Below are 25,250 nucleotides of genomic sequence, written 5' to 3'. Positions count from 1 at the left end.
GAGAGTCCATCAAGCTAGGTTGAGAGAACATTGCACAAATCTCTTCTTTGGGTGAGTTTCCTCACTCTGAAGGTCATCAAATCTTCACAAGAGAGCACTGTTCTGTTTGTACATCTCACTTTGAATGTCAAAGTGGCCCCTAACCCCTACATTAATACCTAAACCTCATCTCGAGTGACTAGGTAGGCCTCATATAATATAAATATCTATATAATATAAATATATATATATAATATAAATATATAAGTATAAAATAAATATAAATCATATAATAACCTATAAGTATAAATACCTATGTAGTATGAGGGCATTATGGCTAGGTTCTCTCTCTCATTCTCTCTCTCTCTCTTCCCCCCCCAGTGGTTGTAGGAGGGCCCCTGATAGCTAGGCTGGCTTTCCAGGAGCTTAAAACTACTAAAAATTGTTGTTGTCCCCCCCCCCAGTGCTTGTATGTAGAAAATGCACCAATTCTGGCACTTATCGCAAAGTGTGAAAAAGTTATCGCAATTTGCACTAATACCTATTCGAAGTGCTAATTTAGTGCACTTTGCAATAAACTGCCTATTACCATAAAACACACCCCTTTTCCTATCGCATGCGTTATTTAGTGCATTTTGATAAATCCAGGCCTAAGCTATGTATTAATGTGTATACTAAAAAGGGTTTGGGGCCAAATTTTACTGCATATGAATCTCTATGTGCTCATCAATGCCTATTTGCCATTATTTGGTCTTCAATTTCTATATTTTTCAATTTTAGAATTGTCTTTAAAATTTTCATCTGACCTCCCAAATAGCCACTCATCATATCCTCATTTCTTGCCTCGAGTTGAGTAAATCTGCTCCAGAAACTTGGATACAGAATTTCAGTCTAAAGATTGGAGGGCATAAAACAGTTAAAAAGGAGCACAAAGCATTTGCAAATCCTGTTTCTAAAATCAAGGAAACTGATAGTTTAAAAGCGTTTTGCAGCTGTTTCCTTTGGATACAATAATGCTAATTTTTATTTCTGCAACAATTTTCTGATTTGCCACTTTAAGACCACAACATAATAGGCTTGAAATGTCACATGTAGACAATTTTAAGACCAAATTAAAACCAGTTAAACAAGAACTATCCACTTAGAAATAGTTGTGTAGGAAAAAATGGCATTTTGACAAACATACACACACACATGTCCCATGCTCGCACACGCACAGAACTCACAACTAATGGCATCTTGCACAAAATTGGATACGGATGTTCCTGAGGACAGGGTGGCCTAAGGACCCCTTGCTATATTGTGACCACATTGTACATTAGCTGTGCGTAATTTCTTTTATTTGACTTCAGCCTGTTAGCAATAAGAATTCCTTTCAGTCTGTTCTTCTAAATAATTAATTTGGCCTGTTCCCTTTAATGAGCTACAGAAGAAAATGTTCTTTTAGAATATTTGCTGCTTTTATTTATTTTTTTTAATTCTATTATTCTAATTTTTTCCAGCTGGATTTCTTGTCTATGTAGCAGCATCTGCTGCCCTTCCATAATAAGGTATGGATCATGTATTTCTGTAGCAACGTGTCTCTGCTCACAGAGTACGTTCTCATCTTCCTGGAATGTCAGCACTGGCTATCGGCTCCAGAACCAGTCTGATGTATAAGGCACACTTTTTCTTTTCATGCTTGCATACCGGGACTATATATATTTATTTATATACATGTGATATTCTGTCTTAACCAAGCTGGTCTCAAGGCAGATTAGAAACAAATTCATAGCAGAATTCCTATACAATGGCATCTACATTTATACTGAATAAAAAACAAAGCAAAATTTCAGGATGGCTGTATAAGAGAGAGAGAGGTTGGATGACAATTCAAGTCGTTAACCAAGGAGTAAGAAGGTGAGAAACTATAGGACCTGATTTTAAAAAGCATTTACATGCTTAAAATTGGGTTTTACATGAGTAAATGCACTTTACTTGCACTTTTGAAAATTGCTACAATATATACCTTTGAATTGTCCATAGGATTTATTCACGTGAGTGCACTTTGGGGTAGATTTTAAAAGAAGCACGCGCGGCCTACATATAAGAGTGCTACCCGGCGCGCGCACATGTACGCCTGATTTTATAACATGCGCACGCAGGCGCGCGCATGTTATAAAATCAGGGGTCAGCTCGCGCAAGGGGGTGCACAATTATGCACCTTGCGCGCACCAAGCCGGGCTGCCTTCCCCCATTCCCTCCCCCCTAACCTGACCTTCCCACCCCTTCCCCTAACCTTTTCTCCCCCTAGTCCTACTCTAACCCCCCCCCCCCCCCCAATTTTTAATTTTCCTTTTGGGCGCGCTGGCCAACTGCCGGCACGCGATCCCAACCACAGCGGCAAATGTCCGCTGTGCCTGGAGCCTCTGAACCTGCCCGTGATCCGCCCCCGACCCACCCTGAAGAAGCAAGTGAAACGCAGCCTGTGTCGGGTCTTTTTGAAGTTGGCATTATGCTGTGGCAGATGAAGGGAAGATGAGCGTATAAGATAAGTTGAATTTTTTCACATTTTTATAAACACATAAATGTTACCATGTCCTTTGAGATATACAGAAGTTCCCTTCTCTGTCGTCATATTAATTACTCTCTTCAGCATAAACCACCACATTTAGTAACTGATGGTGCAAAGTTTCTGGCAGGAGTGTAAGACGAGTAAACCTAGTGTTGGTAGTAAATATAATTATGTTTTATTAAGAACCACAAATTTGGAGTCACATTTTGTGTTAGAGACCCTTATACATTAGAGCTTTCATATCACATTGATGTTGTGAAATATCTCAATTGTGTAATCATTGATTTCATTCAAATATTGTCCAACCATTGCAATTTTTTTTTTTTTGGGGGGGGGGGGGGAATTTATTTTTGCACATAAAAGAACTGAATCAAAAAGCAGTTACCTACAATTAAGAATCTGTCTCCATAAATTAGGAGGGCTCTTTCTTTCCTTGGATGCAACCATCCTTGCTGCATTCCACATCTTACTTTCCTCAGATTCTAGAATCTGAGAGTTAGGGTGAGCAGGAAGACATACGGTACCAATGCAGCAAGTTAGGGAGATCCATGCCCCGAAATGACAAAAGCAGAAGTGCTGTGCTACTCTTCCTCTGGCACCCACAAGATGTAGTGGAAATAAATTGCATCACAGTTTTAAATGTCTGCAAGATTGGTGACATTTTTGGCGCATCAAGTGCCTTTTTGGTGCTTATTTGTTTGTAAAAATTGTGCTTCAAGGAATCCTATTACTAATGTGTGTAGACTGTGTCCTGCTACTTTGTAAAGATTAAAGCTGGCCATTTGAAGCGGTAAGGATTAAGAACATAAGAATATGCCATACTGGGTCAGACTAAGGGTCCATCAAGCCCAGCATCCTGTTTCCAACAGTGGCCAATCCAGGCCATAAGAATCTGGCAAGTACCCAAAAACTAAGTCTATTCCATGCTACTGTTGATAGTAATAGCAGAGGCTATTTTCTACGTCAGCTTAATTAATAGCAGGTAATGGACTTCTCCTCCAAGAACTTATCCAATCCTTTTTTTAAACCCAGCTACACTAACTGCACTAACCACATCCTCTGGCAACAAATTCCAGAGTTTAATTGTGTGTTGAGTGAAAAAGAACTTTCTCCGATTAGTTTTAAATGTGCCACATGCTAAATTCATGGAGTGCCCACTAGTCCTTCTATTATCTGAAAGAGTAAATAACCGATTCACATCTACCCGTTCTAGACCTATCATGATATTAAACACCTCTATCATATCCCCCCTCAGCCGTCTCTTCTCCAAGCTGAAAAGTCCTAACCTCTTTAGTCTTTCCTCATAGGGGAGCTGTTCCATTCCCTTTATCATTTTGGTCGCTCTTCTAGATTAATGTGCTGCAAGTAGAGTCTTTCAATTATGAGCAGAGAAGTTATTGCAGTGTATTCATTTGTGAAACGAGGACTTCTGAACCCAGAACTACAGCTGAACATAAGGCTAAACCTCAACTAAGAACTTCTACTGACATCAGCACGCTCAACCTGACTCCCCCCGCCCTCTCCCTCGCCAACAATTTGGAATAATTCTCGATGGAAAAAATTCATATTAAACAGATGTATTCTAGGAAAGGAGTGGGGGACAGATGTGAGAGAGTAGGCAGAACTAACAGTGAGAAAATAATACTTAAAACAAAATTAGTTAAAAAGAAGTAGATATGAAAGCGATGGCACCATATCCGATTTCAGAATGACAGCTAGTGGGGGATTTTATCACTGTTGTTCCAGCTGGGTGCCGTTACCTTTTGTTATGATTGTGGACATCACTACAGTAAAAGAGACATATTTAGCCATGGTTATAGCTAGACTGTTTGGTGCTTAGAACTAGATATCAATTTGAAGCACTCCTCGAAATATACACACTGATTGTAGAAAAAAGGTTAAAATGTATACAAAATTATAATTGTTAAATATTATTGTTTTTAGCTGCTGAACAAATATGTGTAACAAAAATAAAAAATACATTTGCAGTTTATACTATTTGATGCCTCCCATGGAAAAGTGTCTGGTGCTAATACTGATCTTGCCCCACTTATGACCCTGATTTTAGCAGTAGTTGAAACAATATGATCAGTCAACCAGACAAATATGCCCAGTATTGTTGCGCTTCCCGTCCGCGGCCGGGCCTGCTCACCTCTCTCTCTCTCGTCTACTAGCTCCGGGCTTTCTTCAGCCGCAGGCAGTTAGCGGCGTCCCTGGCTCCCCTGCTCACCGTCTCCGATGTCGGCCTCACAGCGGAGCTCCCGCAGGGGCTCCGCGTCTTCCTGCTTCTCAGCCCCGCCTCTAGGCGCGCGCACAGCCGACGTCACCCTATTTAAAGGGCCAAGCACGGGAAACCCGAGCTGAATGCTCCCTGATGATGTCACACAACCCAGGTATATAAGGCAAGGCCCGTTCCCCTAAACGGTGCCTTGCAATTGGGTCGTACACGCCGGTGTTCTCTAGTTTGCCTGTTCCAGTGTCTCTTATTCCAGCGTCTCCTGTTCTAGTGTCTCCTGTTCCTTCGTCTCTCCATCCCTGGGAGTACCTTTGCTTGCTTCTGACTATTCCTGATTGCTGCCCGGACCTGACCTCTGCCTGACACCTGACTACTCCTGATCGCTGCCTGGAACTGACCTCTGCTTGACACCTGACTACTCTTGATCGCTGCCTGGAACTTGACCTCTGCCTGACCTGACTACTTCCGGATTGACTACAGGTACTGACCCCTGCTTCGGCTGACCATTCTGGACTGATACTCTGGCCTTGATCCTCGCTATCCACTCGGACACTCTCTTCTGGCCTCCTGCTACCTCTGAACTTTTGTGCCTGAACATTGACCGCACACCCTTGTTCGTGGTGGGCACTCCCCTGTGCTTCCTCTCTAGGATACCCTGCAAGGCCCATCTAAGACCAGGTGGCCCTGGTAACCAAGGGCTCAACCTGAGGGAACCCCGGGTTGCTATTGGCGAAGGTCCAGCTAGCCTCTGTCTCCTCCTGTGCTCCGCCTCCTGGTTGCAGGTGCTCTCCTAGTCCGACCGGAGGGCCGTACCAATCCTGCACCAGGCCAAGGGTCCACGTCCAGTGCAACATTTATACCATCTAATATGCATGCCGTTACCAGTGGGGCAGAGAATGAGGAGAGAGCTTGTGGTGCCTATCTTATCTTTCAGACTTAAACACAAAATCCTACATAACTTTTGATTGATTGCTGTAAAGATGTAAAAAAAAAAAAAAAAAAGGGCTTGATAATGAGATTTTAAATGTCTTAAGTTTTACACATGTACACATGCAGCAGCAGCAAAACCAAATAGGGGCTTGTAACGGTAGTGGTATACCTCCCAGTGGTACATCTACAATTAGTTTTTTTCTTTTATCACAGTAACCGGCAAGAAAATTGTCCTCAGGTTGGTTGGTATTTTTAGCCACCCTGCTTGCAGATCGTTCTGATTATTCTCCTCCATCTCATCTACTGAGGATTTTGACTTAATTTTGTTTTTTTATAATTGGGAATCATTTGAAATTTAATATAAATAGAAGGGTGCTGCTGATTATTAATTGTGTAGTTACAGTCAGACCTAGTAGTAAGATAACCAAAAAGGTAATCACAGCAGTGGGCTCTCAGGGAGACATTCCCAGTCCTTTTTTAGGGTTACATTGTGCAGTGGATCAGCATTTAAGTCATACACTTTGTCAGGGCACAGGACCTCTTAGAAAAACAAATAATCTTATTAGCGAACTGTTTTCCGAGAGTACCACAGAAAGAACCATCTCGTAGAATCCCAGTTCCATAACTGACAGCTCCAGTGCTGAACAGCTGCCTAGCTTTTTTGCAACAGGATGTGCTCTTTGAATCTTGTAACTCAACCTGGCAGACTTGTAGGCAGTCAACCACAGCCTGTTGCCATCCAATATTCCAGATGTGTACTTTAAAGCTTGTAACTCAACCTGGCGGACTTGTAGGCAGTCAAGCACAGCCTGTTGCCATCCAATATTCCAGATGTGCACTTTAAATCTTGTAACTGAACCTGGCGGACTTGTAGGCAGTCAACCACAGCCTGTTGCTATACAGTTGCTATCCAGGAAGCTGGATGCTATTACATCAGAGGATGCAACCTGTTGTGCTTCTTTCCCTGTGATGTGTATGGATATGCCAATAAATTTCCCCCTCCAGCACTGCTAAGGCAGATCCTCTTATCAAAAATGTTTTGCATTTTCCATGTAGTAAATGTTTATAAACTCCTCAAGTGCAGTTGGGAACAAGAAGTCCTACCAACACTGTCTTATCTAGCCACCTATGTAAGAGAGTTTATTAGCCATCACACGGACCACAGATACTCATCAGGCTATGCAGATGAAGCGCAAGGGATGTGGGTTTTGTTTTTTTTAGAAATGCAAGGGAAACACCAATGACAGTATTTCTTGTTTCTAAAACGAAACCAAAAACTCATTTTTTTTGGGGGGGGGGGGAGGGGGTTGTATTTGCAGATAACTCACACTAAATCATTTTAGCATATACTATTTATAAAAACAAAGCCAAAAATTTGAGGACTGCACACCCCTAGCAAACTGCTTGTAGACTAGGCATTAAGAAATGAACTGTCTCTAATATGACTCCCAAGCGTCAAGAAATATTCTGCACAGCCAGATAGGGTTGTAGTTACTCATCTGACTTGTGCTGATCACTGTTCCCAACCAGCACAGTGCCTAGTCTTCAATGATTTCCCATACGGTCAAAAAAGGCCATTGCTTAATGCCCATCGGCCTTTGTCTTTTAGTCATCAACAGCCCAAAGCTGCAGTGGAATTTTCTCTAAGCAGACTGGATAAATTGCTGAAGATGATATATTCCTCATCTTATAGAGCTATATATATATATATATATATATATTCATACTCATGCTGTCTCTCATACATTTACACGCTTTCTAACATACATACACACAACTCTCATGCGCATGCATACAGGCTCTCTCTACACTGACATGCACATTCACACTCATTCTCTCTCTGTCTCACACACATACACACTCATACTGTCTGTCTCACACACACACAATCATGCTGTCTCTCTCTCACACATGCACATACTTGTTTCCTTACATGACATACATACACTCATGCACTCTCTCCCTCTTTCTCATGCAAACACATGCTTCCACTTTCAAACACATGCACATACATGCTCTCTCTCTCACACACACATATACACTTTCGCGCACACGCACACACATGCTCTCTGCTGTCTCACAAACATTTACACACATGCTTTGTGTCTCTCTCTCACATACACACACATATACCCTTTCATATACACACACATGCTCTCTCACATACACGCATGCAGTCCTTCTCGCATGCACACAAGCACTCTCTCATACAGACACATACACGTGCTCTGTTTCTTTCACATATGCTCTCTCTCTCACATACACACACACATGCACAGTGTTTCTTTCACACACGTGCTCTATCTCTCTTGCATACATATTCATACATGCACTCTGGATCTCACACACATGTACACACGTGCTGTCTCACATACACATGCATGCACTGTTTCTCTCACACACACAAACACGCACATGTACTATATCTCTCGCACACAGGAGCTCTCTCTGACACCCACGCACACATGCTCATCCTCTCTGTTTCTCTCATACATACGCTCATGCTCTCTGTCTCTCTCTCCCCAAAATGTGCAGAGCTCAGGCAGCAGCAGCCTTCTTACTTCAGCGGCACAGCTTTATCTTTCCTGATAAAGTGGCCCGACTTGCAGTTTGGCCTTCCATTTGAAATTGAAAGAGCACATAGAGCTTCCTCCTTTAGAGTTTCTATGGAAACGTTCTCATCACATATGTGATTCATGTACTAAGATACTGTACCTGTAAGTCTTGGAAATTTTACAGACGGCAACTTTTGAAGTGCAAATAATCTTGATTGTCCCTGATTTAAACAAAGAAATTGTGCAACTTCGCAAACAAATTTTGCCGCTGAGGCCTCAGTTCAAGGATTTAAATGCTAGATGGGCTTTATTACCCAGCCAGGTTGAAAGTGACTCTTAATAATAATACCAAGAACTTTGAGGATCCTGGGCTCTTGCAGGATGATGTTCAGGACTTGTAAGGGAATATAATGAAAGTTAAATGAAACTCCGTTGGACTGGGTGTGCATGCTGGCTGAAGAGACTGGTTATATAAGGTGAACGTTCCGAAATTTGAGTTATGTTATCGTGCACTTTTGTTAAAGCAGGGCAGTCAGTAGCTAGAAGACATTGATACAGTAAACAAGCCAAGTTTGGGTTATACCTGGCGAAAGCTTTGCTTTATCCAATACCAACTTATTTAACAGCTGGTATGGGTCTTCCCAGTCAGTTAGCAGAGCATTTGATGTTGTAGATTATGTGCATTTAAATTCTTTGATCATAGAATGCAGCTTGTGGGTTTTTTTATCAAAGAGAATGCCCGTTTGGTATAATACAAAACTGAAAATTAATAAGAATGCAATGGCAGCAGAAAGGTATATTGTGTGTAGGTCACTTAATGTTTGGGAATAGACTGAAGGACTTTTTGATTCTACAGCAAGGGTTTTGAGTTATCATGCAAACAATTTTTTTTACCGGCTTCAATTAAGTCATTTTGACCAGTGGTAATCATGTACTAAGATAACAGTGGGGGTAGAAGGGAAATAGAACCAAAAGGGTATTAAAGGCCAAGAGTAACAGACAACAACCAACAAGGACTAAATGGCACAGGCTGGGTAAACAATAAGCGTGGGTGTAGCTTGCTTATTGCGGCGGTTACTACCCTAAACCAATTAAGCTTGATACTTCACTTAGAAGCAGTTCCAGCACTGCTCTACATTAATGGCGGGGGTGGAAGGGAAATAGAACCAAAAGGTAGTAAAGGCCAAGAGTAACAGATAAGTATGAGAGAGTGGAAAAAAAAAGTGTGTGTGAATGCATGAAAGCTTGCTGGGCAGACTGGATGGGCCGTTTGGTCTTCTGCCGTCATTTCTATGTTTCTATGTGTATTGCATTGGAGTCTTTACTAGATTTAGCTAAAGGTACAAAAATTGTGTTAAGATGATGGCTTCATCAAAGCAGGCCTCAGATTCTATATTTAAAAAATACCACTGTTAATAGGTATATTGGGAAGGAGGATGCAGGGGGAAAAGATTTGAGAATGCTCTTAGATGAAAAGCGATGGGCCAAGCATGGGGATAAATCGTAGGCTTTCTTTCTCCACTTCTGTTATATAGTCGTTTTTTAATAGTACACAGAGCAATTTGTACTCCAGTGAAAAGTAGACAAAAAATGGCAATGGTAGTCCTGTGGTATGGGCATTTTTTCTCATTTGCTATCCTGTTATAAATGTTTGGGTTACTGGAATGCTATGAAGTACTAGATATGATTATTCTTTACATACAAATTGTCATGTAAGCTTATAATATGGAAATCTTTGGTTCTTAGAAGTTACATTGGCAGAAGGGCAACTGTTAGATTTCTTAATTTGTTGTAGACATTTATTTATTCATTTATTTATTTAACAGCTTTTATATACCGGTATTCGTAGATGCATCATATCGATTAACATGGAACATAACGAATTACATGGAACAGGGAAACGATTTTAAATCATTGGAATAATATCTCTGAATTAGATATGAATATTTGGTGGAGCACCATTTCATTCATCTATAAATATGAGGCCACAGCAGCAGAGAAAAGTGCTCATTTTTTCCTATGCCTTACAATCTAAGCCCCAATGTTTAGTTTTATTTCCTGATCCTATGACATGTATTGATATCTTTGTGTATTAGTGAAGCGATGATCTCTATTCATGCATTGCTCTGTTTCTATACTGCATTACTATGAGTTGCTTAAAATAATAAGATTTGGACTTTAAAAAGATCCCCCAGAGTTCATAAGGTATGTGTAATACCTGGGATATCGGGCAGACCTAGATGGTGATCAAATTTGCAGATAATGCAAGATTATTCAGAGTAGTTAAATCACAAGCAGATTGTGATACATTGCAGGAGGACCTTGAGAGACTGGAAGATTGGACATCCAAATGGCAGATAAAATTTAATGTGGACAAGTGCAAGGTGATGCATATAGAGAAAAATAGCTCCTGCTGTAGTTACACAATGTTAATTTCCATATTAGGAGATACCACCCAGGAAAAAGATCTAGGCACATAGGGGCGGATTTTCAGAGCCCTGCTCGCGTAAATCCGCCCAAAACCGGGCGGATTTACGTGAGCAGGGCCCTGCGCGCCGGGAAGCCTATTTTACATAGGCCTCCCGGCGCGCGCAGAACCCCGGGACTCGCGTAAGTCCCGGGGTTTTCGGAGTGGGCGTGTCGGGGGCGTGTCGGGGGGCGGGCCCGGTCGTCGCGGCGTTTCGGGGGCGTGTCGGGAGCGTTTTGGGGGCGGGTACGGGGGCGTGGCTACGGTCCGGGGCGGTCCGGGGGCGTGGCCGCGCCCTCCGTACCCGCCCCCAGGTCGCGGCCCGGCGCGCAGGAGGCCCGCTGGCGCGCGGGGATTTACGTCTCCCTCCGGGAGGCGTAAATCCCCCGACAAAGGTAAGGGGATGGTTTAGACAGGGCCAGGCGGGTGGGTTAGGTAGGGGAAGGGAGGGGAAGGTGAGGGGAGGGCAAAGGAAAGTTCCCTCCGAGGCCGCTCCGATTTCGGAGCGGCCTTGGAGGGAACGGGTTAGGCAGCGCGGCTCGGCGCGCGCCGGCTATAAAAATCAATAGCCTTGCGCGCGCCGATCCAGGGATTTTAGTGGATACGCGCGGCTCCGCGCGTATCTACTAAAATCCAGCGTACTTTTGCTTGAGTCTGATGCGCAAGCAAAAGTAGGCTGATCACGCTTCTTTTAAAATCTACCCCATAGTGGATTGAAATCTTCGGCTGTGGCGGTCAAAAAAGCAAACAGAATGTTAGGAATTATTAAGAAGGGAATAGCGAATAAAAAGTTGATGTCATAATGCCTCTATATCGATCCATGGTGAAACTGCATTTATTTATTTATAGGGTTTATATACAGGAGGTTCCTGTATAAAATACATATCACCCCGGTTTACAAGAAACAAGAACTATCGCTTCATTTAGCGGTTTACATTGAACATTGAACATATTAATTAACATTGAACATTGGACATTGAACATAAACATTGAACATATTAATTAAATTATATGTAAATATACTACATGCATATTCATTGTAGATGTCTTAAAAACTAAATCAGGTGAATCTTGAATATTGTGGCAGTTCTGGTCACCACTTCTCAAAAAAGATATAGTTGCAAGGAGAAAGTACAGTGAAGGGCAACCAAATGATAAAGGGCATGAAATGGCTGCCATAGAGGTTAGGGTTGTTCAGGATAAACATATATGATTATCCTAACAATCATATAAATGGTAATCTCAACCCATTCCCCATTTAGAGTATATATATTGAACTATGTATCCGTATAATATTGGCACCCTATGGATAATTTAGAAACCAAACCTATTTTGTGCCTAACTGTAAACCGTTGTGATGGTGCATTACTAAACGATGGTATAGAAAAGTTTTAAAATAAATAAATAAATAAATAAAGCTTGGAGAAGAGATGGGTGAGGGGGGGGGGTAATATGATAAGAGGTATACAAAATCATGGAAGGACTTGAATAGGAAAATGTGAATTAGTAATTCTTTCGAATAATAGAAGGACTAGGGGCACTCCATGAAGTTAGAAAGTAGCTCATTTAAAACAAATCATAGAAAATTCTTTTTCATTCATCACACAATTAAGCTCTGGAATTCATTGCCAGAGGATGTGGTTAAGGCAGTTAGGGTAGCTGGGTTTAAAAAACGTTTGGATAAGTTCCTGGAGAAGTCCATAAACTGCTATTAATAACGAATAGCCACTATTTGTTACCAGCATTAGTATATTTGGATCTGTTTAATGTTTGGGCACTAGCTAGGTTCTTGTGACTTGGATTGGCCACTGTTGGAAACAGGATACTGGATTTGATGGACCCTTGGTCTGAGCCAGTATGGCATATCTTATGTTCTTATGTCTTGATGGTCTTTATCTACTATCATGTTGTGATTTTGTGTTTCTATGGGGAGGTTTAATCCTGTATTAGGTAAATACATATGACAATGCCCTTTATACAGAAAGCATTTCATGTGCTACTCTGAAATGGATAATTTCTGTGCCACATCCCACTTGGTGCACACTATTACTCGTTTATTTAAAATACTTTTCTATAGTGCCTCCCTCACCTGAAGCGATGTTCACTAATAAAATTAAAAAGTCAAGCATGCAGAAAATCAGGTACTACATACTCATATAAAAATAACTGGTAAACTGTACAATGTGCAAGTATACCATAAGGGGAAAATTTGTCCCAAGTGAGCTAACAAAGTTCTGAAGAATTCAAGCCCAAGAATCATTTCAGCCAGTGAGTGCCTTTCATATAAGTTAAAAGAAAATCAACAAAATAACTGGACAGAGATGATACCTGTATATGTTTAAGATTATAGCTGTCAAGATGGTCTTTTATCCTCATGAACGATGGACTCTGGCACTTCCAGGTTAAAGCACTTTAAGCTTTAACCCGTATTCTCTACTGTATCACTTTAATTACTACCTGCCTTTACCTTCTTTCCAGCTATTTAAGCTTCCAAGTTCTTTACTCCTTGTTGATTGTAACTTTGCCTTATTCACTTCTATTGTTTAATTTACTTTAGTTGTCACTTCAGTTATACCCTTGTTAAATGTAAACCGATCCGATATGGTTATTACTATGAAGGTCGGTATAAAAAAGTGTTAAATAAATAAAAATAAATAAGATTATTGATATTCCTTCATAAGCCAAGATGGCAGGCTAACACTGTAAGCCTTTTCTGTTTTGTCAGGAATATAAAAACTGAAACGTTTACTGAGGTAGTCACTAGACAAAAATATATCTTTTAAATAATCAAAATGAACTTTATTGACAGAGGTTTGGAATACTACAATACATGGCAATAAAGGTCAGTAGACCAAATTATGTAAGGTGATACCTTTTATTTCACTAATAATTTCTTATTAGTAATTTCACTAATAATTTCTTGAATAGCTTTTAGAAGAATACTCCCTTCCTCAGGTCTAAATAGAATGAGCAGCCAAACATAATAGTAATCAATAATGCACTGCAATATAGTTTACATTTTTTTCATTTACGTTACTGATTTGCATGGTGAGAACTGGAACAAGAAATGCCAGACCCCTGAAAACCTGTCCTAGACCTCCCCTGATGAATGAGAAGCTATCTTCTGTAATAGATATGGAGAAGGTATGAAATAGAAACAAAGCACATGAGAGGTACGGGTCACATTTACCCTAATCAACTTTGTCCGAAACCTCCTCTGTCTCTAAGGCTCTGCTTCCTACAAATCTGAAAAAAAAAAAAGCCATGATGTTGCCTTTACCTTAAAAAAAAAAAAAAAAACAACCCAAAAGGCAAATCTGAATCCAAACTCGAAAACTACAACCCTCTGTTTAATATCCCATTTCTAAGGGAACTGTTTGAACAAACTCAACTAAATGACTGCCTAACAGATAGAAACTGACTGAGTCTTAAGCAATCTGGATTCAGAAAAGGCCAATGAGCATTGCCAGTCCTTGTTTCCCTGCTGGATGGTGTCTTTAAATACAATGATAGTGCTGTTGTTGGATTTTTCAGCAGCTTTTGATACCATAGATCACAACATCATGCTATCACAACTAGCTTAAATGGCATGGTCCTAATCTGGTTCAGCTCCTTTGTCTGATAGGCAACAATCTGTACATTTTGCTGCTAATTTATCAGCCCCCTTGATCTTGTACTTCAGGGTCCCTCAGGACTCTATACTCTTTTCAACCTGTAACTCAGATCACTAACACAGCTGATCCAAACATCTGATATAAAAGCATTACATCTATGTGAGTGATGTCCAGCCAGTTCTTCTAATGGACCTGGACCCATCAACAGTTGTAAAAAAAAAAAGCTAAGTACGTGTCTCATAGACATCCAAGAATGGACTGAAAACAACAAAATCCAATCTTAACCCAAATAAAACAGATTGTCTGAACATACAATGGGCACAGATAGGTCCCTGGTCTGAAAGTCTTGTTCAGATCCTATGAGCTCCTGCTAAAGATGTAGGTGAAAGCCTCAAAGTCCTGCTGGACTCAGAATTAGCCATGCTTCCAGAAATGCAAACAGTAAAGAATTGCCGCCTCCAACTACATAATCTACGACGACTTCTCGAGATGGTAAACTTAACCGCAGTAATCCATGCCATGGTAAACACAAGGCTAGATTGTACAGGGATCTAACAGATAAGGCCTTCCACAAATTCCAGATAGTACAAAATTTGGCTGCATGGCTCACAGAAAGATGCAATCTACACAACCAGATCACACCAGTCCTACATAAACTATACTATCTGTCCCTTTCAGAACCAGAATCAAAACCCTGTCCTGGCCTTCATAGCTCTAAGAGGAGATGGACCTATTTACTTCAGAGAGAGGTTATCCACCAGACCAAAAAGATCCTCACGTGTGGTCTTCATAATAACTCCGGCGACAAAAAAAACAGATACCAAGAAACACTCCTTCTCGTGAGCAGCACATGCCCTATAGAACTCAGTCCCAGAAGAACTCCGCCAAATACATGCCTACTCCCGCTTCTGGAAGCTAGTAAAAGCTTGGCTCTTTTGCCAGGCTTTTAATACAAACCATAACTACTTCCACCCTAGACAGCAGGCATTAAACTAGAATAACTGTGATTAATTGCTGGCACCAAATTGTAAGTGGCATGAGCAGGCTGCTGCAACGTTTTGCAGAGATGGGGTTTTTTAGGGTAAGTTTACATATTAGTGCTGAGCTCAACTTAACCATTCCTGTTAATTTCTTTGTATTCTAGTTCATTTCCCTGCTGTATGCACCTTCTTCTATTATTAAGCTGTTTGTCATGTTTTAATTTTAAGTTTAGGAATTACTTGTTTTTAAGTTTAGACATTATTGTCTATTTATACAATTACTTTAGATCTTAGTCATTACTGTTGATTTATTTGCTAATCCTTCCTGCACACCTTATTCATTCTGTTATTCTAATGTGTTGCACTCCTGCTTTGAGGGGATTTCTTATTGAGAAAGGCAAGTAATAAATCCACATAATAAATAATTATCTTAAAGAAAGTTTAACCTAAGATTAAAACAATTGTAAAAATAGAGATAATTCTTCCAAATCAGATCCTCAGGAACCTTGTTTAGTTATAAAAATGTCCAGTTACATAACTGTTGAGAAAAGCATTTAGCTTTATAAATAGAAGCTACTTTTTGTCTTGGTGATAACTCTCCTTCTTCCTCCTCCTCGCCATCGATGATGCATAGTCCTGCAGCAGCTTGCAGCAGGTTCGGATGGGCATGGCTCTGTCTGGATCTTGAGGTAGTTCCAAGTGACTTGGGTGGCTCACCCCATGCTTGTCTTTGGAAACAGTCCATAGGGAATTATTTGGTGGATTATGTACTTCCTTGGAACACATTCTGGCCTTATCGTCCATACCCTTCAGTAAGTCCCGTTCACAAGACCACTCCCAAAACAGACAGAAGGTTATCTCTCTTGCTGGGTACCCAACTTGGGCAGCGCCTGTGCCAGAAGGCACGTGTTTGAAGTCTAGGTGAAGCCAAACCTTTTTAATGTGCATGACGTCCTTAATTTATGTGGTTGTGTTATTCATAGCAAAACTGGAAATTTAGTTTACTAAGTTCTATCACAGAAGAATGAATGTTTATGGTAAAACATGGTATAATAATAGAACAGGAATTTGAAAGTCACAAATTAAGGTGACACTCAAGGCTTTTATTATTTAATAAAGCGTGCATATTTTGGGATACTGCCAACATTACTTATTGTTCAAGAATATAATTTGCAATTTGTTATGGATAGAACATTATTAAGATTGACAATACTGAAGCAAACATAAAGCACTATGAAAAAGAACATATTTGCATAGTCATGTGATTTTGTCTCATTGGCTGTAATTATACTTACACCTGGAAGAAAGACAAGCTATAGCAGTCAACAGAACTAGTTTAACAGAAAATGTTTCATTTCCTCATTGTCTTACAGAAGCAATATAACGGCAGATTACAAGTGATAAGGACCAATTGGCCCGCCCGGGCTGCCCAGCTGTCTTCCTCTCTGGTTCTCCACCATTTTTAGTACTTCGGCATATAAATTCCCATGCTTAAGCCAACACTAACTCTCCCCTCTCCCTCATGATTTTCCCTAAGCTCTCAATCTTGGTCCTTTCACTTTTATTGTCTCATCTGTCCTTCAGCTGCCTCTGCCAATAAGCCATTCTAGGCACCGTCATCCTCCTCTTTGATTCATACAAGTTCCATACTTGTTCCAGCACTTGGGCCCCCCTTCTGTGTTTGACCCAAGGCTTTGCAATATTCCAAACGGAGACCAAAACAAGTGAGGCTGGCCATGCTGCACGGTGTTAGGGTCTTAACCCCATGCACATTAAACTAGCCTTCTAGGATTCCTGATGTCATTTCACCACCCTTAGGGTTATACCCATGGCCACTCCATGCAGGTTATCCCAACCTGCTATCCAACCAAAGTTTTAAACAACCTCAGTTTAAGTAAGTTTTCTCCTCATGCCCTGAATTTTAAAGTAGGAGCTATTGTGATGCTTTTGTGTAATCTTAACTCTACAATAGGCCTCTTGAGCAAGGCAAAATTATGTATTCTTAACAGATCCCATAATTTACTAGACCTTGAAGTTATAATAGAAAAAGCTAATGGAAAATGTATTTTATCACAGGTTGCCGGTTCTTTTAAATGTATCTTTTTGTTTGGGGTTTTTTTTAAGATATCAGTTTCTAATATGGTTTGGCTTTGCGGTCACCATCAAGAAGAGTCAAGGACAAACCCATGAGAAAGTTGGTCTATATTTACCTAAACCCATTCTCTCATGGTTAGATTTATGTTATATCTGGAGTTCATTCATCTGATAACATTTAAAAAAAAGTGTATTATTTGCAGTTAGAGTTTTAAGATAAATTCAATGATTTATTCAGAATGTAGTTTGTTGTGGAACTTGGTAGATGATCATTTACAAATCAGTGTATTGAACATGTACATTTCAGAAATTTGCCCTGGGCCTCTCAAGCAACTGTGTGCTGCCATTTAGAAGACCTGGATTCAATTCCTGGCCAGGCTGCTTCTCCCCAGGATGTCTGGGGCTAAGGATATTGTCCTAAACAGTTATTCAGATGTAACCGACCTGTCTTTTTGCCTCCAGATAGAACTACTTTTTCAGCCATCAGTTTGCCTCCTCCTTTATAGATAACATTGGTTCCATTTATAAGGATTTTGCTTCTAATACTGATCTTGTTTAGCTGGCCCACAATGAATTCTGCTTTAGGTTGCAAGTTCTTGTATCGCTCCATGGTGAGACCGCACCTTGAATACCGTGTACAATTCTGGTCGCCGCATCTCAAAAAAGATATAATTGCGATGGAGAAGGTACAGAGAAGGGCTACCAAAATGATAAGGGGAATGGAACAACTCCCCTATCAGGAAAGACTAAAGAGGTTAGGACTTTTCAGCTTGGAGAAGAGACGACTGAGGGGGGATATGATAGAGGTGTTTAAAATCATGAGAGGTCTAGAACGGGTAGATGTGAATCGGTTATTTACTCTTTCGGATAGTAGAAAGACTAGGGGACACTCCATGAAGTTAGCATGGGGCACATTTAAAACTAATCGGAGAAAGTTCTTTTTTACTCAACGCACAATTAAACTCTGGAACTTGTTGCCAGAGAATGTGGTTCGTGCAGTTAGTATAGCTGTGTTTAAAAAAGGATTGGATAAGTTCTTGGAGGAGAAGTCCATTACCTGCTATTAAGTTCACTTAGAGAATAGCCACTGCCATTAGCAATGGTTACATGGAATAGACTTAGTTTTTGGGTACTTGCCAGGTTCTTATGGCCTGGATTGGCCACTGTTGGAAACAGGATGCTGGGCTTGATGGACCCTTGGTCTGACCCAGTATGGCATTTTCTTATGTTCTTATGTTCTTATGCCTTCATGGTTTTTGAAAAGTTCTCTCTTGGACAGGATAGGCTTATTTCCATTATTGTTAATTCCTCTCTGTCTTCTGGTTCTTTTTCCAAACAATTTAAATGTGCCAGGGTTTGTCCTCTAAGAACATAAGAACTTGCCATGCTGGGTCAGACCAAGGGTCCATCAAGCCCAGCATCCTGTTTCCAATACAGGCCAAACCAGGCCACAAAAATCTGGCAAGTACCCAAACACCGAGAAGATCCCATGCTATGATGCAATTAATAGCAGTGGCTATTCCCTGAGTAAACTTGATTAACAGCAGTCAATGAACTTATCCAAACATTTTTGAACCCAGCTACACTAACTACACTAACTACATCCTCTGGCAACAAATTCCAGAGCTTAATTGTGCGTTGAGTGACTCCGATTAGTCTTAAATGTGCTACTTGCTAACTTCATGGAATGCCCCCTAGTCCTTCTATTATTCGAAAGTTTTAATCTGTTATGGGATAACAGATTAAAACTTAACCCAGCTAAAACTGAAATTATTCATCTGTCCTCTATTACGGAACCAACTAATGGTTCTCCATCTCAACTACTGTTCAAAGGTACTTCCATCCCAATATCCAAATCAGCAAAAAATGTAGGTGTGACCATTAACACCGATTTATCTTTAAAACAACATATATCTTTGGTAACAAAGAACTCTTTTTACAAATTACAACTTTTGAAACGACTTCGACCTCTGCTTTTTTTCCATGATTTTCGCACTATTCTGCAATCACTTCTTTTCTCTGGGCTTGACTACTGTAATTCTCTTTACATAGGTCTTCCGGATAGCACACTTCATTCACTTCAATTAGTTCAGAACGCAGCTGCACGTATCTTATCGGGTTCTTCATTAAAAAATCATATTACCCCCATACTTCAGCCCTTACATTGGTTACTGATTAAATATAGAATACAGTTCAAAATTTTAACTATTGTTCACTCTCTTATTCATAACTCTAACTCTACTACTCTGTGTTCACTTCTTCATATATATAAACCATCCAGACACTTAAGATCAATGAACAAAATCTTTTAGATATACCATCACCTAGACTGGATCGTCTTGATATCACCAGGAAAAGAGCTTTCTCTATGTCAGGCCCAACTCTTTGGAATGCTTTACCAGATTCATTAAGATCTATTTCAAATACAAAACAATTCAAAAAATCTCTGAAAACATATTTCTTTCAAATCGCATTTAAAGACTCACCCTCTAAATAATTAAACAATTATCCATATGGCACACTATTTCTTTTATGTAGAATTATTATTTATAGCTATTGATTATTTTTGTCCACAATTTTTATTTTATACTAGCTGTACCCGGCCACGTGTTGCAGTGGCAGAGCCAGGTTAAGTGGAAAAGAAAGAAAAGAGAATGGGGATAACCGCCCCCTGCACCCCCCCCCCCGAACATGAACGCAAGAACATCCCCACGCCCCCCCCCCCTGCAGGCCCGCTGATACCTGTCAAAAATGGTAGTCGGTGGAGCGAGCGTTCGTTCTGGCATGGAAGTATTGGTGCCTGGCCCTCGGCAGCCAACACTGAAACTGTCTCCGACGGCTGTTAGAACTTACTCTGTCAGTGGGGTGGAGCAATGGGAGCGGTCGTCTCGCTCAGATAGTAAGGGCGAAGGTACACCGGTTGCCAGTCCAGAAAATGGCGTCGAAGGGCCCTCGCCCTTACTATGTCACATGGGCTACTGCCGCCATTGGCGTTCCCGAGTGTCCTAGTAAGGGACAGAGCCGTCGGCGCCATTTTGATTGCTGGCAGCCGACGGCCGTAGTGTATGCGATGTGTCACGGAGCAGTGTTGCCCCCCCCCACTGGAGCAGCCCGAACTATTCTGCCATTTTGCGTGCGTTCTGAGGGTGTGGGCAGTAAGTAGAAAAGTCATGGGTGTGGGGGGTGTGAGGAGGGTGTTTTTGTGTGAGTTCGTAAGGTGTGGGAATTGCAAACATGTGGCATGTTAGTGGCCTCCTGGTGTAGCATGCTGGAATTTTGTGGGTTTTTGTGTGTTTTGGAAGGGTGTGTGAAGTAAGTACAATTGGCATGTGTGCGGGGGGGGGGGGTGTGAGGAGGGTGGATTTGTGTCTGGTCGGAGGGTGTGTGAATCCAAACATTGGTCACGTGTGTATGGGGTGTGAGCGTTTGTGCAAGGTGTAAGAGCTTGCGCTTATGTCCAGCAGATGTCGATGTTTTGTGAAACCAAATTTTAAAACTTTTTTACCAGCCCCCGGTTTGACATATATGTAACGTAAGTGTAGAAGAACCTTGCCGTATGTGAGGTGAAGCTTGTGTCCAAATTTGAAAGCAATCGGTTCACGCGTTGTGTGGCTGAGCCTGGTTAAGTTGAAAAAACAGAACAGAGCAGTAAAGGTTACAGTTTGTGTGTTTTGTTTTTTTTTGTACCCCAAATGAACAGCACCAGCAAAGAATAGTTTAAATATGCAAGCACACCTTCCTGGGCCCCCCCCCCCAACCCGGCGAAATAGAGCAACCCACGCTACAGCCCCCCTCTCGGGAGACGTGGAGAATGAGTGCCCCTCCCTCCCCCCCCGTGAAAAACGCACGGCGGAAAATAAGAACGGTCCCCCACCGTGCTCCTCCCCGGCTACCTGTGTAAACTGCCAGCCGGTGGCGAGGGTGTGTGCTAGGGTTTGTTCCGCCGGCTGCCATGTCGCAAAACTTCACCGGTGAAAGTGGTGCATCAGGATTCCTGACCTAGTAAGGGCAAATGTCTGCTGAGGATATGGCGCCGACGGGCTCTTGCCCTTACTATGTCACATGGTGTACCGACGTCATTGTTGTCTCCGTATAGCATAGTAAGGGCAAGGTCCGCCGGCGCCATTTTTGTTGCTGGCATCCGATGGCCGTACTGAATGCGATGTGTCCCGGACCATTCCTGTGGTGCCGGCGGAGAAGCACGGACTTGTTTCAGATGTAGTGTGTGATCGGAGTGCAGTGCGTGGATGGGTGGAAGAGGGTACTTTAATTTAAATTTGGAGGGTGTGTAAAATGCGTGGCTTCCCAATGTAGCAGCCAGGAATTCATGTTTTAGTGTGTTTTGGGAGGGTGGGTGAAGTAAGTGACATTGGCAGGAGTGTGGGTGGGGGTGTATGGTGTGATGAGTGTGGATTTCTGTGTGTTATGAGGGAGTGTGAATGAAAGACAATAGCCCTGTGTGGGGGTGGGGTGTGGTGTGTGAAAGGTGTAAGAGGTTGCGCTTGCGCTGACGGCCACCAGATGTCGCTGTTTTGTGTAAGCAATTTTTAAACTTGTATTACCTGTCACAGGTGTGACCTATATGTAATGTAAGTGTATAAGATCCTTCCCGTATGGGAAGTGAATGTTGTGTGCAAATTTGAACGCATTCAGTTAAGCGGTTGGCGAGATTAGCGACAATGTACAAACTATTTAACATTTTTATTTATATAGGGGTAGATTTACAAACAGCTCGATTTGGCGTACTTTTGTTGGCGCATCAGGCGCCAACAAAAGTACGCTGGATTTTGGTAGATACGCGCGTAGCCGCGCGTATCCGCTAAAATCCGGGATCGGCGCGCGCAAGGCTATCAATTCCATATAGCCGGCGCGCGCCCTCCGAGGCCGCCCTCCGAGGCCGCTCCGAATCGCCTAAATCCGCCCGGATTTAGGCGGATTTAGGCGAGCAGGGCTCTGAAAATCCGCCCCAAAGATTCTTATATATTTTTGTAACTTTTAATATTGCTTTTTTATTTATTATTTTATATTTATATTTCTATGTTTTTTTTTCCAATTATATTGTACACCGTTTTTTACTAAACTCTGTTTGTAAAGGTGGTATATAAACATTTTTAAATAAATAAACCTCTCTGTTGGGATGCCCTAACTCTCCTGTTTCATTAGTATCCTTCAAGGATACATTTCTCCAAACCATGCACTGCTGAGTGACTGTCGGCTTTCCCCCTTGTTCTAGTTTAAAAGCTGCTCTATCTCCTTTTTGAAAGTTAGTGCCAGCAGCTTGGTTCCACTCTGGTTAAGGTGGAGCCCATCCTTTCGGAAAAGTCTCCCCTTTCCCCAAAAGTTTCCCCAGTTCCTTACAAAGCTGAATCCCTCTTCCCTGTACCATCGTCTCATCCACGCATTGAAACTCTGGAGCTCTGCCTGCCTCTGGGGACCTGCACGTGGAACAGGAAGCATTTCAGAGAATGCCACCCTGGAGGATCTGGATTTTATTCCTACCTAAAATCCTAAATTTGGCTTCCAGAACCTCTCTCTTACATTTTCCTATGTCGTTGCTGCCCACATGTACCACGACAGCCGGCTCCTCCCCAGCATTGTCTATAATCCTATCTAGGTGACACGTAAGGTCTGCCACCTTCACACCAGGCAGGCAAGTTACAAGGCGGTCCTCACGTCCACCAGCCACACTGCTATCTACATTTCTAATAATCGAATCACCAACTATGATGGCCGGCCTAACCCTTCCCTCCTGGGCAGTAGCCCTGGGAGACTTGTCCTCAGTGCGAGAGGACAATACATCACCTGGAGAGCAGGTCCTTGCTACAGGATCACTTCCTGCTACACCAGGGTGATGTTCTCCTACTGGGAGACCTTTCTGATCCAAGGCAGCAATAGAGCTGCCAGACTGGATTTGGGACTTGGCTGCTATGTCCCTGAAGGTCTCATCAATGTACCTGTCTGTCTCCCTCAGTTCCTCCAAGTCTGCTACTCTAGCCTCCAGAGATCGGACTCGTTCCCTGAGAGCCAGGAGCTCTTTGCACCAAGTGCACACATACAATCTCTCACCGGCGGGTAAAAAATCATACATGTGACACTCAATACAAAAGGCTGGAAAGCCCCCCTCTGCACATGCTCAGTCAGACATGTTTGAAAGCTCTAGAACCTTTGAGATCAAAGTTCCGGGCCAGGCTCCATCCGATTGTCACTCATCTGCAAGGACTGACAACCTGCTGTCCTCGGAGAACACCTGTTACAGATAACTCTGCTTTTTCTGGAGTTTGAATTAGTGTGAATTCCTGTTAATTTACGTATTTCTACAAGAAGGATGGAGGGGAGGGGCCATGGGGAAGGCAGTACAAATGCATGGGTCCCCCATGAGTCAAAGACCCTCTGCATGCGTCTGCTAGTACCATATCAGCTGGAGCCAGTAAACAGAGGAATGCCAAAAGACGTAATCCAAACCAGTGCAACAGTATTAAGAAATAAGTTAACAAAAGCCCCCAAAAGAAGTCATAATTAGAAACAGACATACTTAATCTGTGGTATTTTCTCCTCTATACCTCCGTTTAGTAATCCCCGCAATATTTTCCCCAGTGTGAAAATAACCCCGGGAAACATACCACGGCTTCAAGTTCTGTGTTACGGCAGCCCCACAGCCCAGTGCTGACATTTTGTTAAAGGGACAAAGTGACCCGAAAGTGATTACCCCCATCCCCAAGTAGAGAAATCCTTCCTGGGATCTGAAGAGAGCCCCGTCCCAAACCCCCTGTTGCCCCTGGAGGCAGCCCCAGGGCAGAAATAGTAAAAAATAAAGTAAGAAGCATTTTGGCACAGGCCCCTCACAAACCCCACCCCTTATAAATCTTCACCCCCCGGTACCTCCTATTCCCCCCCCTCCCATTGCCTTTGACCTCCCCCCTCCCCCCCATATAGGGTATAAGAGGATCAGATGATGCTGAACCCAGAGCCTAAGGGTGCTCTGGGTCCCACCAGAGATGTTGAGGTTTGGCATAGGGAGGTGGTCTGGGAAAGAGGGGTTGGAGGCCAGAAGGGATTCAGTGGCTTAGAGGGATTTGGGGGGAGAGGAGGGCAGGACGGGGAGGCTTCTGTATTTATTTATTTTATTTTTTACTATTTCTGCACTAGGGCCATGGTGCTTCGGAGGGCAGGAGAAGGGGTCTCTAGGTGGGGGAGAATATTTTTCAATCTATTTTGGCCCCTTAAAGCATGGTCCCGGGAGCATTGGGATGAGTTGTAGCTAACTTTGAATCACATAACACAGCTTATTTGATTTGCATGTATTAGGCTAGTAATATACTAATTAGTATGCATTTGCATGCTAATCAAGTCATTAGTATATTTGCAGTTCTGGGGCAGAATAATACACAGTAATTCAAATAACACACGGTATTTCAAATACTGCACTATATTGTGCAGTAAATGCACAATGCAGCTTTGTAAATAGACCTTCGTCTTTGAGGGAGTGAAAGGTGAAGTGACTTGCCCAAGATCACAAAGAGAAGCAGCAGGATTTGAACTCTGGCTTTCCTTGTTTTCAGCCTATTTCTCCAAGCACTAGGCTGCTGTTATGGGTTCAGACACTGCTATCCTGCCCAGGGGCTCTGACCTGGGGGGCTAATCTCATATAAACCCACACAATTACTGGGATTATACCTGGGGGCTTGAACCCAGGGGCTTATCCCCTACACATATAGCCACACACAATTACTGGGGATTATACCTGGGGGCTTGAACCTAGGGGCTTATCCCCAACACAAAGAGCCACACACAAACTTTGATTCAGTACATCACAGTTCAGGGTAAAGAATAGGGATGTGCAG

At 42.2% G+C, this 25,250-nt stretch overlaps 1 protein-coding gene across 2 annotated transcripts in view; it reads left to right on the top strand.

Moving 5' to 3' along the window:
* Nucleotides 1–25,250, top strand: part of SAMD12 (sterile alpha motif domain containing 12) — a 791,332-nt gene that overhangs the window by 488,510 nt on the left and 277,572 nt on the right. Inside the window, exon 5 of one of the 2 annotated variants that reach the window (XM_029591930.1) lies at nt 1,482–1,594. The exons of the other annotated variant lie outside the window; for it this stretch is intronic. Coding sequence (XP_029447790.1) covers nt 1,482–1,525 — 44 coding nt within the window. The 3' untranslated portion in view covers nt 1,526–1,594. Of the gene's footprint in view, nt 1–1,481; nt 1,595–25,250 lie in introns of those variants that run through there. 2 annotated transcript variants of the gene reach the window in all.

The sequence above is a fragment of the Rhinatrema bivittatum genome, chromosome 2 (genome assembly GCF_901001135.1).
Source record: "Rhinatrema bivittatum chromosome 2, aRhiBiv1.1, whole genome shotgun sequence".
In the NCBI taxonomy this organism is placed as follows: Eukaryota; Metazoa; Chordata; class Amphibia; order Gymnophiona; family Rhinatrematidae; genus Rhinatrema; species Rhinatrema bivittatum.
Note: the sequence above shows the minus strand (reverse complement) of the source record. Positions and strands in the feature narration are given on the sequence as shown.